Source organism: Trichoderma atroviride, chromosome 2, assembly GCF_020647795.1.
Source record: "Trichoderma atroviride chromosome 2, complete sequence".
In the NCBI taxonomy this organism is placed as follows: domain Eukaryota; kingdom Fungi; phylum Ascomycota; class Sordariomycetes; order Hypocreales; family Hypocreaceae; genus Trichoderma; species Trichoderma atroviride.
The window spans coordinates 37235-52138 of NC_089401.1; the positions used below are offsets into that span (position 1 = coordinate 37235).

General features: G+C 45.4%; 6 protein-coding genes across 6 annotated transcripts; 2 read left to right on the forward strand and 4 right to left on the reverse strand.

Annotated features, from left to right (window-relative positions):
* Positions 1-374: 374 nt before the first annotated feature.
* TrAtP1_002660 (uncharacterized protein) lies at positions 375-1670 on the forward strand (the record flags this gene model as incomplete). The annotated part of the gene is made up of 1 exon (XM_066111559.1): positions 375-1670. One exon carries the CDS (start codon positions 375-377, stop codon positions 1668-1670), a length of 1296 nt encoding a protein of 431 aa, XP_065967635.1.
* A 470-nt stretch (positions 1671-2140) lies between these two features.
* TrAtP1_002661 (uncharacterized protein) lies at positions 2141-6229 on the reverse strand. The gene is made up of 10 exons (XM_066111560.1): positions 6044-6229; positions 5775-5982; positions 5646-5705; positions 5241-5549; positions 4994-5183; positions 4843-4923; positions 3316-4720; positions 2755-3255; positions 2512-2706; positions 2141-2421 (listed from the first exon to the last, which is right to left on the reverse strand). The coding sequence occupies exons 1-10, from the start codon at positions 6160-6162 to the stop codon at positions 2163-2165; spliced, it is 3327 nt and encodes a 1108-aa protein (XP_065967636.1). The 5' UTR covers positions 6163-6229; the 3' UTR covers positions 2141-2162.
* Positions 6230-6801: 572 nt separating this feature from the next.
* On the reverse strand, positions 6802-8671 carry TrAtP1_002662 (uncharacterized protein; the record flags this gene model as incomplete). The annotated part of the gene is made up of 3 exons (XM_066111561.1): positions 6802-6886; positions 6994-7774; positions 7936-8671. The coding sequence occupies 3 exons, from the start codon at positions 8669-8671 to the stop codon at positions 6802-6804; spliced, it is 1602 nt and encodes a 533-aa protein (XP_065967637.1).
* A 782-nt stretch (positions 8672-9453) lies between these two features.
* Positions 9454-10894, forward strand: TrAtP1_002663 (uncharacterized protein). Its single transcript, XM_066111562.1, has 6 exons — positions 9454-9825; positions 9882-9997; positions 10057-10171; positions 10234-10310; positions 10372-10465; positions 10546-10894. Exons 1-6 carry the CDS (start codon positions 9666-9668, stop codon positions 10812-10814), a joined length of 831 nt encoding a protein of 276 aa, XP_065967638.1. The 5' UTR covers positions 9454-9665; the 3' UTR covers positions 10815-10894.
* Positions 10895-10902: 8 nt separating this feature from the next.
* On the reverse strand, positions 10903-12924 carry TrAtP1_002664 (uncharacterized protein). The gene is made up of 6 exons (XM_066111563.1): positions 12620-12924; positions 12459-12572; positions 12252-12384; positions 11554-12200; positions 11276-11493; positions 10903-11205 (listed from the first exon to the last, which is right to left on the reverse strand). Exons 1-6 carry the CDS (start codon positions 12894-12896, stop codon positions 11098-11100), a joined length of 1497 nt encoding a protein of 498 aa, XP_065967639.1. The 5' UTR covers positions 12897-12924; the 3' UTR covers positions 10903-11097.
* Positions 12925-13337: 413 nt separating this feature from the next.
* TrAtP1_002665 (uncharacterized protein) lies at positions 13338-14845 on the reverse strand (the record flags this gene model as incomplete). The annotated part of the gene is made up of 5 exons (XM_014093764.2): positions 14472-14845; positions 14159-14406; positions 13865-14109; positions 13714-13787; positions 13338-13648 (listed from the first exon to the last, which is right to left on the reverse strand). The coding sequence occupies exons 1-5, from the start codon at positions 14545-14547 to the stop codon at positions 13338-13340; spliced, it is 954 nt and encodes a 317-aa protein (XP_013949239.2). The 5' UTR covers positions 14548-14845.
* Positions 14846-14904: the final 59 nt, after the last annotated feature.

The following is a 14904-nucleotide window of genomic DNA, read 5'->3' on the forward strand; positions in this document are numbered from 1 at the left end:
CTTTATTCCCTACAATCTCGATCTTCAGCTTAAATAGTACTCCCCACCGATGCACTAATAATTTGCCGCCCGCCCAAAATCCCAACGCTCAAGTTTAAGAGGTATTGTTAAAGTGCAAACGTTGCCAGTTGGCATTCAGTATCAACTTTGGAGTGTTTGAAGCACACTGAAGGAAAGAAATGATTTCAAAAAGTATGTCCATGTCATTGCGGCTGAGCCACTTTATAGCATCAGCCTCATTTTTTATGGGGATTATCGGTGGCTCTCAGCAAACCTCTATTTTCCTTTCCTACTCTGGTGTGTCGCATTTTTCGTGACGATTATTTCATTGACGGGCGAGTAAGATCTGACGACTTATAGAACACTATCTCCCCATGACCGTTGCAGATATTATACACTGCTTTGCGCCGGACCTAGCTCCGTTCGACTTGCTGTATAAAGATATTCATCAATACCCTGAACTATCCTGCTTCGAAGCCAGAACATCCTCCGTTATCGCAGATTATCTGCGTCATCTCAGCCTGGATATCCACGTTCACGATACCATTGGCGGATACGGTGTCGTTGGCATCCTAAACAATGGCCCGGGAAAAGTTGTGATATTGAGAGCGGAGCTCGATGCCTTACCCATAGAAGAGCAAACAGGAGTTCCCTATTCGAGCAAAAAGCATATGGCGGATAGGTGGGGTCGAGAGAAGCCTGTAATGCATGCGTGCGGACACGATATGCACATGGCATGTCTTATGGCAGCTGCTAAATTACTTGTCAGCGCACGAGCTGAGTGGTCGGGGACCCTTGTTCTGTTGTTTCAGCCCAACGAAGAACACACCGGTGGGGCCCAGGCCATGGTTGATGACGGTCTCTATGACAAGATTCCTACCCCCGACGTTGTCATGGCGCAGCATTTACTACCAATCCACAGCGGCGCAGTCAGTCTCAGAGCCGGGCCTGTGCTTGTATCAGCTGACACAGTTTGTATCCGGATTTTTGCCAGCGAGGGACACACTGCCAACCCTCAAGTGACTGTTGATATTATCGGCGTGGCCAGCAAGATAATACTTCGTTTTCAGGACCTTGAACGTGACCTTCACGAAAAGGGCTACGTATCGATTTTTCCGGAACAAATTCATGCTGGGCAGCCTGGCCTGCCATGGATTGAGCATGCTGATATTGTGCTGGATGTCAAGACATACGACCCCGATTTGCGAGTTGAATTGCTAGATGGCATCAAGGATATTGTGAACGAGGAAGCCACGCTGTCCGGAGCCAAGAAAAAGCCAGAAATTACATCAAGTATCCGAGCTCCTTCGACGAGTAACAATCAGCAATTGACAGAGAAAGTTGGCGCTGTATTCAAGGAATTCTTCGGGGTGGATAATGTGCTAGAAGATGTGCCTAGTCATCCTTGCGAAGATTTCTCGATTCTAGCCAGTGCAGTCAAAGCCCCATATCTTTTTTGGTTCCTTGGGCGTGTAGAACCTGGCCAACTTGACAGAGCGCATCAGACAGATCGCTTCCTTGACGAGATTCCCATCGAACATTCCCCTGTTAACGCACCACTGATCCATCCTACATTGGAGACCGGCATGAACGCATTGTCAATTGCCGCCCTTTGCTTCTTGAGTAATTGTAATGCTAGCTTGGGAGAATCCAAAGGGTCTGATATCTAGGACTGTTGGGTGACCATAGTCAGTATCATGCAGTCCAAAATACAGGAATAGGATATAGAAAGGGTAGATTGGTAGAGACTATTGACCGAAAATTGTAGTTATTGAAACCTGACTGAAAATGCTATATGATGCTCAGAGAAAGACTCCGCGGTCCAAAAACAGATTCTAAACATGGTTTCTTAAGACATGACGGTTGAGTCAGACAGCCAATTCTATTTCCTCTTCCTACTATTAAAATTAACAATAGCTAGGCTTAATATACTCTATTCGACATTAAGCTCTGTGCCATTGGGCTAAAAGCTTGGTATTTCTTGTCTTGGCGTATCTCCCGCAGCTCTTACGAAAGCAATCCGCTCGCTCTCCAGAGGTACACAGAGCCACTTATCAGCAAATAGCATACAAAAGAATCAGCACGATGCTTCGTTAATATTTTCCAAATCATTCTTCATGTATAACGGACTAGCTACTAAGTTCTTCCTAAATAATACATGTTCATCGTGACCAAAATCTTACAAGCGAATCGAAATCCGGCCCGTTTAGGGGTGTTGTCTTGTCAGCTTGGGGACAAAGCCTATGGTAAGTCTCTGCTGCCTCTTTATAAATCAGATCTTCAGGGCCTGGTGTAGTAACATTCGGAGATCCTGTGTTTAGAGATACAAGAAATTGGTACTTCTTATACAAAGCTCTCGCTAGCTCTGGACTATAGTATGACGTTGCCGAAAAAATCCTGATGGCTTGATTAAAGAAGCTTCTGAAAAAACACAGTCAGTCAGTTGTTAATAACACCTTTTGGATGATACGCTTAGGGCTACTTTATAAGTGGGAAACAGCATCAACTCACTCTGCCAGTTGTCCAAATCCTTTGTGATGACCAAGCTGCTCTGCCAGCTTCAATTTCATTTGTCCAACACGAAAAGAGTTCGGGCCAAGACAGGCCCTGAAATTTACCAGCGCTTTTCTATACGCCTCTTGGCTTTCTCGATGAAGCCCTAGACTTTGCCGTGCATTTCCAAGGCAATGAAGTGCCAATCCCAGCCTATTATTATTAGCTCTCGCTACTTCCAAGTAACCCAAGGTGCCTTACTTGATAGACTCTGTATCGTCTGGCCCAAATGTGTGCATCCTGAACTCAATCACCTTGCTTGCAAGTGTAATAGCCTTCGTATAGTTTCCCATGCCATGCTCGGCCCAAGCCAGATAGATGTGTGCGAACTGAGACATCCACGCACCAGACTTGTGGTCGGGAAAATCATCTTCTATAGCAATGCATTTTTTACAATGCTCAGCAGCCTTATCATAATTGTCTAAAAGAAGATAGGCTTGAGCCAAGCTGGTATGAGACGTGGAAAGATTTTGAACACGCGCTCTTGAACCATCGTTTGACTCTTTGCTCAAGCGATGGTATATATCACAATATTCGAACACTTTGTGAGGATTCATATTGGTTTCCTCGCCATAACGTGCGAGAGAGAAAGTTGTATCCGCGAAAAGATCTTTCATGGCATCTCCGTACGATTGAGAAATTGACAGGGCAAGATCAAACATTGGTAGCACCGGATCGTATTGCGCACTCTGCACTAGATACCTAATATCCGTTAGTTTGACCATCAAGATCTTGCGATGTCCCGGAGGGCTTAGAACTAACCACCCAGCTTCCTGCAGTAGCTTTACGAGCTTTCTAGCACTTGGAGTAGATATGTAAAAGTTGGTGAGTGGCGATTTGTAAACCCTAAAAATGCTCTGAATGTGCGATAAGATGTCGTCGCATGCACTTTGCTTGAAGTTTTCCCGGGTGAATGGGTCATCCGCGTAAGGCCAGGCGCGAGATAGAATGTCTATAGTGTGTTCGTAATACTTCTGCTGTTGATCATCAGTCATTCTATTCTTTGCAACCTCCTGAACCTCTCGATGCCAACTCAAAGATTTGGTTTCCTTCTTTCTTTGGACAAGTGACGTCCTATAAAACTCCTCCCATACCCTTTGATACTCGTCTCCAGGCTGAGGGTACGGGATATTACCCATATCCATAGAGTCTTGCTGTAGAATAAATTCGGCTATATTATCAGGATCCATGAAAACCATTGTATGAATCAAGCCCTGTACCTTCGGGCTAAAATTCTCGAAACCCCAGACAGTAGCCAGAGTATGTCTGTATTGCTCCTGGGGTGGGAGGTTTTGTACTTTGTTGAGCTCTATTAAAAGTGAGTTGTTGCCATGTCGATTGAGAAATTCTTCGATAGTCATTGCGTTACAACGAATCCTGGTCGCAATTTGTGAGATAGCCAAAGGAACATTCCCAATCCTATTTGCCAGGGACAGAGCGGCTTGAGAAGGTGTTGCGCTCGGAGTCTCACCCACCAGGCTCTGTAAAAGTGCCGCACACTCATCACTTGACATTGGCGGAAGATCAATTCCCTGATCTGCCAAGTCCGATTTGGCTGTGGGATCTCGAGACGTTACAAGAATAGAGCCGCAGGAGCTAATAGGCCAAAATTCTCGTATAATGCTAATATCATCAGCGTTATCATATATAATGAGCCACTTTGCCAATGCGGGATCGATATCGGTTTGTGTTGCCGCTCCCCGCATTGCTCTTTTCCGTGGCTCGCAAAACCATTCCAGGACTTTGTCTCGACTGATAGCTTTGTTTCCTTGGTCGCCTTCTTCGACGAGATCAAGAGCTTTGGCAATATCCTCAAAGCTCTTGTTTAGCTTCATCAGTTCATCAGCCTGAACCCAAAATATCGCGTCAAAGTCTGATTCCCGCGCAAAAGCATAGTATGTGGCGATCTGGGTTTTACCGAGGCCGCCAAAGCCGCAAATCGAAAAAGAACGAGGTCCAGAAGAACGATTAGAGTCATTAGGAAGTAACGCTTGATCAATCTCCCTAATGATGTCTGATCGACCCACAAAATTGCGGTTTTTGTCAATGGCCTTCCGAACATAGCACGGCATTTTAGGAATTTTCTTCTCAGCAACCACGAGTTCCCAACTTTCGGAAGATCCTGAATCCTGAGCAGTCGCATCATATGATCCAGATGGAGTAGGTTCTATACAGATCTGAGTAAGAATTTCCTTATTCGTTGCAAAAAAAAAAAAAAAAAAAAAAAAGGATTGCGCAAACAGAAGGCATAAGTCCTAGCGGGGCACCCAAAAGATATAAACAACTCACCTCCAATTGCCGACTCCGTATATGACTCTGTGCTAGCCCAATAATAGCCCGAGCGACCAAATATATCTATTTGGTTTGGCACTTTGAACAAATCAATTGTTAGATATGAATGAGGTTGGGTGATTTCTCAATCAATGAGTAGAATCCATACCTGTCATTGTGATTGTACCAGAATTGGGCTGCGCTTGGATGTGAATAGAAGCACATATCTGTATTAACCTTGAAATCTCATTATATAAACCATGACCGTGAGAGAATTGGCATATCCCATGGAAGTCTGTTGGCGAGCAGAATGGGGTTTCGTCTCTCATGTTGAGCACGGCCAAACCGATTCCTAACAACTACACACTTCAATTTAGAGCTGTACAGTATAGACACGTCGACATCTTCTTACCTACCAATTTCTTTTTAGGTGGAAAGGTTCTGACCTTTGTCGGTTCGCTTTCATACACGGTTAGGATCCTGCTTCTAGAACCTAATCCCCAGAATTTCATTGATACGTCGGCCATTAGAGGAAGAAAGTCCTGTTTTGAGCCCAGATACGAATTGTTGAACCGTCCATAAACCTCTAAAATGGTATTTAAGTTGGACCATAAATCTCGGCGGTGTTCTGTTAATTGAGGTACACCCAGAAACACAATCCCTTGCTGCGCTAAACGGATCATCGTGGATGTTGGAGTGTCCTTTAACTCGATCGTATGGAGCGCCTATGACTTTTTTTAAAAACTTGATTCATAGTTTTGAGAATATTCTTTTGAGATTAAGGGCCAAGATCTTTTAATGATTCCTGCAGTTCAACATACCTTTTTTAATACGAGCCCACCCAGCCCATATGAAACAAACAATAAGGGGCGGATTGTTGTCTAAATTCTCATTTCAAGAGTTAGTGCAGAGCCACTTTGTTGATGCTTAGGATCATGGATAATGCCCACCACATAATCCAAAGTGTCCTCCAAGGCCTTGACTAGCTCGTCGCCGGCCTCGACAATGGAATGCCAAACTGACTCTGTCTGACGCCTAAAAATTTGGGAAAACTGAAACACACGCGCACGAGGCACAGTAGTGCGCAAAACTTCAAGCAACGACGCCATCTGGTTTTGCTTTTTTTTCCTTAACTCGAAATCGGGAACGATGATTACACTCAGTATCTGTCAGCTATTACAGCCACTGTTGAATTTACACATATATGGACGTGGCTTACTCCATGTTTGGCGATTCTCTACCATATACTGGGGCAGAAGTCGTACTAGGGAAGAGGTCTAGTCGCTGAAGGATTGGCCCATCTACCTTAGCACTGGTCCATATCGTTTGTAAGTCCATTTCCGAGGAGCCCTTGTAGAGAATTATATATTGAGAAGGTTCAATTTCTTTAGAAAGTTGATGTGTGAAATACACTAGGCGGAGCAAGGTGAAAATTGAAACGATCAAGTTGACAAGAGGCATAGGGTGGGGTGTTTCTTGCCAAGCCCTGGTGCTGTGTGTTGGTTGGTAAGTATGCGCCTACCCCTCACCCGAGCCCTCCTCAGCAATCGCACGATTTTCATCGAATACCAAAGATGCTCCATATCGGCCTCTGCTTATATATTTTAATCTTTGAGCATCTTGCCCCTGAGATTAGTGTTTTATTTCGTACTCTACTGTAAATTCTAAGTACGGAGGCTCTAGTCGCTCCTCCCGTTGACAAGGAACAGGTTTACACCGATTCCTATTTACTCAGTGTGAGGGAAGTGTAACACTGCCACGTAAGTTCCAAATGCACGGACTAAGAATAACCGATTTGAGCGACATTCCAGCACGCCCAACAGATACCGTTTGACATGTAAGTGTAGTACCTAGGTACGTTGGAGAGACAGGTATGTACATGTACCCAGCTATTGGCAGTTTGGTTTGCCTACCTAGGTATGTATGGTGGAAGCCTCCAGAAACAAAGTATCTCATCTATACCTGTGTGCGTTTCAATTAACCGAATAACCGCACAAGTTCTTTTACCATGATAACAAGGATTGCAATGTGTCCAAATGCCTCCGACCGCTCCTTGAGAGTGCTACAAGCAAAGCAATCAATAAGAAAACAGCAATGGTAAGCAACGCCGCCAAGCCTTGTTTCACCGACAAATTTACAAAGTTCATTCCAAAGATTGATGTTACAAACGATAGCGGGGCGAAGAGGAAGACTAGTTTGGTCAGTAACTTAACCTCCTCAGCTTGTTCGATTCCCCTTTGTGACTCGCGAAGCGCGGCGCCGTTTATGATGATGTCTGTTCCATCTTTGCATCGAGCCGCTAGCCTCTGGGAACGACGCAGCAGGCAGCGGTAGTCCTCCAGTAGTTCTTTCTGCGTGGCGTCAATTGCACCACTCGGCTTCTTATTTCCTATACCCTTTTTGTTATTCGTGGCACTGCTTTCCATGTTCATGCTTTGACTCGCATGCTGGGACAGGTTGTTAGATGGTTGAGGGCTAAGCCATGCAGAAACACCACTTTCAAGAAGACACACAATCTCCTCTAGATACGCTGAATGCTCATCGAGTACGTTCTTTATGAACCGCAAGTCTCTTAGAGACAACCCTTCGTGCCGATCAAGGTATGATGCGCGGAGCGCATCTTCGACACGACCCTTGAGCATATTCACCATTTGGTTGGAGCTGCAGGCGCTATGACGGAATATATCGCCCAGAGCATACAATGGTGAGGCGCGCATGAGAGCTACTTTTAGGCTTCGACCATACTGTGAAGAGAGATGCCGTGAGCTCTGAGTAGTGCTCTGTGTTGCATAATGGGGATCTAGAAATATTGCCCTGCTGCTAGTTTGACCATGACTGACGCTTTGATTAGAAAAGTGTAATGCAGCTTTGGCCGTAGGCTGGATGATAGGCGTACAACAGTCCGGAAAGCAATCCGCGATTGACTTCCCAATGTCAAGCCATATTACAGCTATTTTCCGCGTTGAGATATGTTAGCACTCGCTGACGATCCTGATGGTGAGGGATGCCGATTAAGCGATACGGTCGAAACCGTAGAGATCAGAACAAGCATGGGAAAATATTTGCAACGTATGGTAGCGGGAAAAAAGATCAAGATGGTAAAATACGTACCAGCCCATCCGCCACTCTTTGTAACTAGGGTACAAGATATGTACTGCTCAATAGAATATATGCTCTCACTATATACGTGGAGCTGTCTCCTGATTGATTCTCCCACCGCCCTCCGGCGCTCGAGATTGGCATGATGGCTCCAGATTTCCTCCCAACCATCCACGCGTAGACTATCAACGCGCTCTCGGGTGATAGGGACATCTCGATTAAAGATGGTACTGACCCGCAAGTGGAATGTGCGCTGACTGAAGCTGGGCAGTGGTGGAAGGTCGTGGTATTTTTGATGATGCAGGAAGCTTTGGCTTCGCCGCCAGAACTCAGGATCTATGCGGAATGTGCCCCCTAGGGTCGTGACCCATTCGCTCGAAGGGTAGCCATTGAGGAAAATGAGCTGTGATCGATCGGCATTGATTTGTGGCCCGTCCAAAAATTCTTTCGGGGTGGAAAGCTCGCGTCTGCTGGAGACCTCCGATTGTTGCTTATCAGGTAATGTTACCTTCTGAAGGTCGATAACAGTAACATAGCCAGCTGTGGTTGTTTGTTCTGCTATTATTGGAGTGGGATCGGATGGCAAATTTGGGAACGATGAAGGGTGTAACAAGAGAGCAAGATCACGGTAATGAATGCCGCACAGTAGGTGATCATCCTGTGAGCGCTCAGAAAAGGCTTTCACAGCCTCTGAGTACGCACCCGCCTGGTTCCGTAGCGCGTGATTAGGATCGTGACTGCTGTTCATGTTGAGAAAGGAGTGATAGAATTATCTCTCTCTCCACAACGTCTCAAGATGATCGTGTATCTGTTAAGTTACTGGAACCATTTTGTACTAATCGTTGACTCTCAAGAATTACGCCCAAGCTGAAACATTAACGCAGATTTGCCAAAGGATGCGCCCCCTTTTCACAGCCAAGGCATTATTTAACAGCAACACCGGTCATCATAGCACAAAGTATGGGCTGGCTTGTACGAGTCGATACCTTGATTATAAGCGCCCAAGAATCCCAAGAGGTGCACCGCGCCCCATTTTGGGGGCGTAATTGAGCCAGATACTAATTTTGGCAGTAATGGGCTCTGAAAAGTACAAACTTAGCTTTCCGCTGATGGTTTCCCGCGAACATCAATCTAGTGACTCCTCTGCGCCTCTGCAGCGTCGCATTGTTAACCCTTTTGGAAAACGAGTCTGCCTTGGGGTGTAACGCCGGGTAGGTAGGTATCCAATGAGATATCAATGCCTAGACTTGATAAGGGTATAAAATACCATGCAGATGTTGTGCCACAACTCTATCCAATACAAATAGGCTGGCAAAGTACAGGGGCCGTGCACGGCAGATTTCATCGTAGAGCAGGCATAACTCATCCATACATATCCAACTATCTTTTGGGTGGGTGTGGCAAAAAGCATATAATGCATGGTCAGCAATTTCGGAGAATGGAACCAAGTTCAGCGGCTCGGATTGTCCCTCGCCAATCAATTTGACCGCCCCGTTTTGCATAGCACCACACCATACGATGTCCGGTTGTAAAAGAACCCGAAGTTTTTGAACTGTGCTCTGTACATCAAGGCCGCGTGCCACGAAAGATGGCTCAGGCGTAAGGTGCGGGGAAGTAGATGTTGCTCAGACCACCCGCGTCAGTTAGGCATCTATCAGCAAAGTTGGGTCGAGACCCTATGCGGCTTGCAAGGGAGGAAAGAGCTCCCATCTTAATCACCGAAAACCCCAAAGCCTTATTCAATGCGGTGTGGCTTTCCATCTTCGTCAATGAGACCATCAACCCTGGCGGCTCAACGTCTTGCTCTGCTGGTGAACTTTTTAACATTTCCCAGCCGCCTCCTCAACAGAAAGGATTTCCATAGTACTCTCCTAACAATGCCTCGTACGGTACTTTTGATAGGTAAGGGATCATAGCCGCGTCATCGCTGGACATGTACTGATTATCTGTCATGGCAGGTGCAAATCGGGGAATTGGCCTCAATCTAGCACGCGCTTTGGCAGCTCGAAATTGGAACGTCATCGCTTCAGTACGGCCTCAGACAATGGAAATAAGGGATCCATCGATGGAAGACGTTTGAATCTCCGCGCCCAAGAATGTCGCTGTGAGCGGAAAATCTGACGTATTGAACAGATCGAGGCAGTTGCTTCGAGCATTCTCGAAATCGACCTTGCCAACCAGAGCACGGTGGCGAGCGCTGCTGAAAAATTTGGCAATCAGCCCTTGGACGTGCTCATCAATGTTGCGGGTATTTGTCACCTACGTATGTCTGGGGCTTCAGATGCACTGACTAGTCTTGCTTTATACTAGGACTTGGGCCTGGGCCCCAAATGTGGTATGAACACACCTCTGAGATTCTATCAGAGAAGTTTGCTGTGAACACTGTGGTAGGTGGTTAGGACGTGTTTCATCCACAAGGGGCAAAGTAAAATATTGACTGGAGCGTAGGGGGCTTTCTTGACCTCGAAGTTCTTTTACCCAAATTTAAAAATGGCCAAAGGATCTATCATCAATATCTCCTCTAACAAGGGCTCTATATCAGGTAAGTCTGGCCTTCTTCACATTCAACAACAGCACGAGAGGAAACAAGATTAACTCTTACTAAATTATTTTGCCTTCTAGAGAATGACGGCGAGGATCTCGCGTACCGGTTGTCAAAAGTAGCCCTTAATATGCTGACTGTCACTATGGCTAGGGAATTCGAGGAGAATGGCGACAATATTGCCGTGGTAGCTGTTAATCCAGGCTATGTTGCAACGAGACTGACTGACTATCGGTCAAGGGATAACATGGAAGAATGCATTGCTGGAATTATCGAGATAGTCGAAGGTCTTGACATGGCTAAAACGGGTACTTTTTTTAATTGGAACGGTGAGACGATTCCTTGGTAAGCTTAGAACAGAGAAGTATGCAGCTATATGTATTAGCGGCCCTAAGACCTAGCTCAATCCAGTTTCATGTTATATTATAGAAAAAAGAGTGGCAAGTTCATTAAACTTTAGTTAGACATGAGTCCAAAACGCTCTGACTACCTCATAATATTCATGGGCCACTAATCAAAGAACGTTTACACACTCTTTGGTCACATTTCATAAGTATGATCCATTCCTGTTTCTTCGATCTGATGTGAATGATCATAGTAGCATCTTCAGTAAGCTGTATGCAATGCATCCCTTATCTTCCTTCATCTTCGGGTGATCCTGATGTTGTTGATAATACTTCGTTGTGCGGTTTCTCTATATTAACCAAAATTGACACAATTAAACAAAGAAGAAAGAAAATCTGTTTTTTAACAAAAGTTAGATACCTCACAATTTTGTAAAAAGACATTTACTAGAGAGTCCAAACTTACTCCCGCTATGAAAAACGGCAGTCCTGTCACTCGACCATCATCATTTCGCCCGATGCGGAGCAGGAATGCCATAAAGGGACTGCTGATCATCTTCCCGACTGACTCAAGGAAGGCCGTACTGGTGAACAATATTGCAAACTGTGAAGGGTCGACAAGAGACGACATGACACCTTGCAGTGATGGTTCTACACCTTCACCCATTCCACAGAAGAACAGTTCTGGTTTTCTAGTAAGTCTCTATCCTGGTTGGTTCAGAGGGAATCATATTTTCAGCATACCTATAATGAACAGAGGTATGCTCCACGCCCACCGAATAGAACAATATGCCACTACCAGTATGCCCAGATTTGCTCTTACAAGAACAAGATCTACCATTTGCGAAGATCTTAGATGGTTCTGGAGAAGCCGCGAGCATAGAGGAAGAACGGCTCCGATTGTAAGAAGCGCACCCAATGACTGGGCGCTAGTGAAGGTGGCAGTCTCGCCATATGTTAGATTGAATCTCTCCGAAGCGTATTGGAGGAAGAAGGTCTCGCTATAGAATCCGACTCTTTTCAGAAAGCTGCAAAGCATTAGGATGAGGATATTTCGATTTGTAGTAATACCGAGTAAACTTTGACAGGTATGTGTCCAAGAGCTGATATGCTTATTGTAGGTGGGTATATCACTTTCGGTTGGGCTCTCCGTTAATCTGTTCTGTCCGTTAAGTAAAGGTTCATTCTCTTCAGTTGTGCGAACACTCGATGGCGTGGGCATTTCATTTAATACTGGTATGGTCCATATTGTAGCAAAAAGAAGGCCATATAAGACAATCGATAGACCAAATGGAAGCCATAGGTTTCTCCGAAGCGCCCAAGATGTTACGGGTGGCGCAGTTATATTAGCGATATCCATGACCAGCGCCAAGAAATAAAACAGTCTTGTCCTAACGTGCGTTAGTATGTCCGGTTGAGATTCTTAGATGTGGGCTAAATACCTATCTGCTGTTTCGGTAACCTCAGAGACAATAGAAAGTATCACTGACTGGAATACGTAAGAGCCGCCTCCGAGAAGATTTCCTAATGGAGAAAAGAGAAGACACGCCGATGGAAACCGGTCATACTGGACGGCTGTAATCGGTCAGTTTATTCGTCACTGATACTGATATTTACTGAGAGAGCGCCAGCAGTTGTTAAAATCTTACCAAAAATAAGCAGTCCAAGTATACTAATGACTCGACCTAAACATGAAATGGCAAGCACAGCGCGCTTACCAATCCGTCCAGCCAGGTGCCCCCAAAGAAGAGCCGTACAGATTCCTTAGACAGTCAGACGGGATCTTTGGCAAATGAGCGCGTAAACTTACCTGGGAGACAATCAATTGAGTAAAACCAGCCGAGCAAGAAGATGACTTGATTTTTTACCGGTTCAACTTTACAAAGCAGTCCTTGGTTATGGCTCACATCGGCTGTATGGTTGGGGTGCTCGTTATAATAACGACCGCAGACAGAATATTCAATCACTGCCACAGTGGGGGCAGCCAAAAATTGGTTCGTGAAGAAATACATATAAGTCAAAATAAAACCAATTAACAAAGTTCGATATTTTCGTTCGCTATGAGACGGCATTGCGAAATAATTCATAGTGCCTGTATTCCTAATTTTTCTCAGGTGGTAGATAGGTAGTAAGTTTGTGAGAATTATAATAAATGACTTCGGCGCAAATAAATTAGTAGCAGCGGGTTGCACAGATGACTAAGGCCCCCCCGACTATCAAGGTACGAGGATGCACCACTAACAGAGGGGGGGGCGATGAAAACTTCCCATACTGCCCCCTCCTCCCCCCCAAAAAAGGAAAGAAAGGAGGAACATTGGAGAAATACTGTTGCCATAGGCTCGTATGAAAGCAGGGCGTCAGGAGTATAACTGGCTTATTCTGGTAGCAGAAACGTTGCTGAATCTATTTGCTTATCCTAGAGTAATGATCATGCATATACATACAAAATCATAGGCCTAGTCTACTCCTTTCCAGATGGCTTTGGTGACAAGGATCAGTGTAGCGGATTAAGAAGGTGCCGTGCATGTTCATACAGCGAGACCACAGGATCTCATTGCCGATTCTCCAAGCTCCCACAACCGTTTGTTCCCTTCGCTGTCCCTCAGCCACGCATCCGCACGCGGGTTTTGTTTTGCCACAGGACTAAAGAATTTGCCAGCTCCTGAAGTTGCTGCCTCTGGGCTTGTAGCGCAATACAGAGAAGTAAGGGCCCCATGTAAAGGAGTGTCGCTAGGTCCTAGTTTCATGGCAACTCGCATTATAGTCCCTAACATGGACGGGTCATGGTTTTGTAGATTCGAGCGCACAATACCCGGGTGGAGCGAATAAGCAGTAATACCTATTCCACAGTAGACCGGCTAGTTAGTGCAAGTAAGGGGACGCAAATTCATGTGGTTTACTTACCTTGTGCGCTGTAGCAACTGTTGAAAAAGCTTGCATCCCGAATACTAGCTTGCTTGGAATGACCATAGCGTTTCCTATACAACGATGTAAGTGATTACTGTCAATAACATGCAACAGGGTATACTAGAATTTGCACGCTAAATTTACTTACAAAAGTTCTAACATTCCCTTCGTCGTAGTCATATTGACATCGTCCCATTGAATGCTGTCAGGTCCAGTAAATGCTAAATCGCTGCTTACGTTGACAACACGAACTCGACTCTTGCTGCCACAGCTTGCTGCAGTGGAAAGAAGGAGTGGAAGAAGGCTGACGGTAAAGGCGTGAGGTGATAGGTAGTTTGTTTGCCACTGAGTTTCGAATCCATCAATGGTAAGTTTGTATGGTGCTGCCATGATCTAAAAAGTCAGAATGAAATTGTCCGCAAGAACGGGGCTTTGTGCTTACTCCAGCATTATTAATGAGCACGTCTAAACGATTTTCCAGCTTAATAAACGCCTGTGCCGCTGATTGCACTGACTTTAGGTCGAGCAAATCCATCGTGAGATGATGTACATCGATCTTTGAAGAGTTTGTTGATTGCTTCATTTGCGCAATGGCTTGATCAGCGCGCTCGCGAGAGCGATTGGCAATGTAGACACGCGCACCATGTAGCGCTAGCTGAAGAGTGGTTTCGTACCCAATTCCAGAGTTACCTAAGCCGAGGTACCGTTAGTTGTGAAAATGAAGACTCATATGGATGGCATTTGGGACAGCTTACCGCCGGTGACGATTATAACATAACCCTGTAGGTTGGGGATGTCATTTTCAGAAAAGGTTGGTTGTTTAGCATGCATTGTGATAAAGATATCAAATGAGTTGCAATAGTATAATGTAGGATTGGAGAGATGAGAACCTGTTTTTAGATGCCGCTACAAATGATTTAAATAGTAATTCAGGAGAAGTCTGATAAAGACGACTCTACGACTCAATCCATGGCACAATTATCAGCATCATGGTGCTTTTCGTCTCTGTTCTGCATGTAGGTCCGGGGTAAGTCGAATGTGATCCGGTGCTAGACCAATATGCAAAATGAACCCGGGGCAATGGTCCGGCGCTAGTCGTAGATCCGGCGCTAATCGAAGCGAAAGTTCGCCAGGGAGGTCGTTACTCAGCGGAGAATTGAATGCTCCCTGTTCAGTTCAAGGCTACAG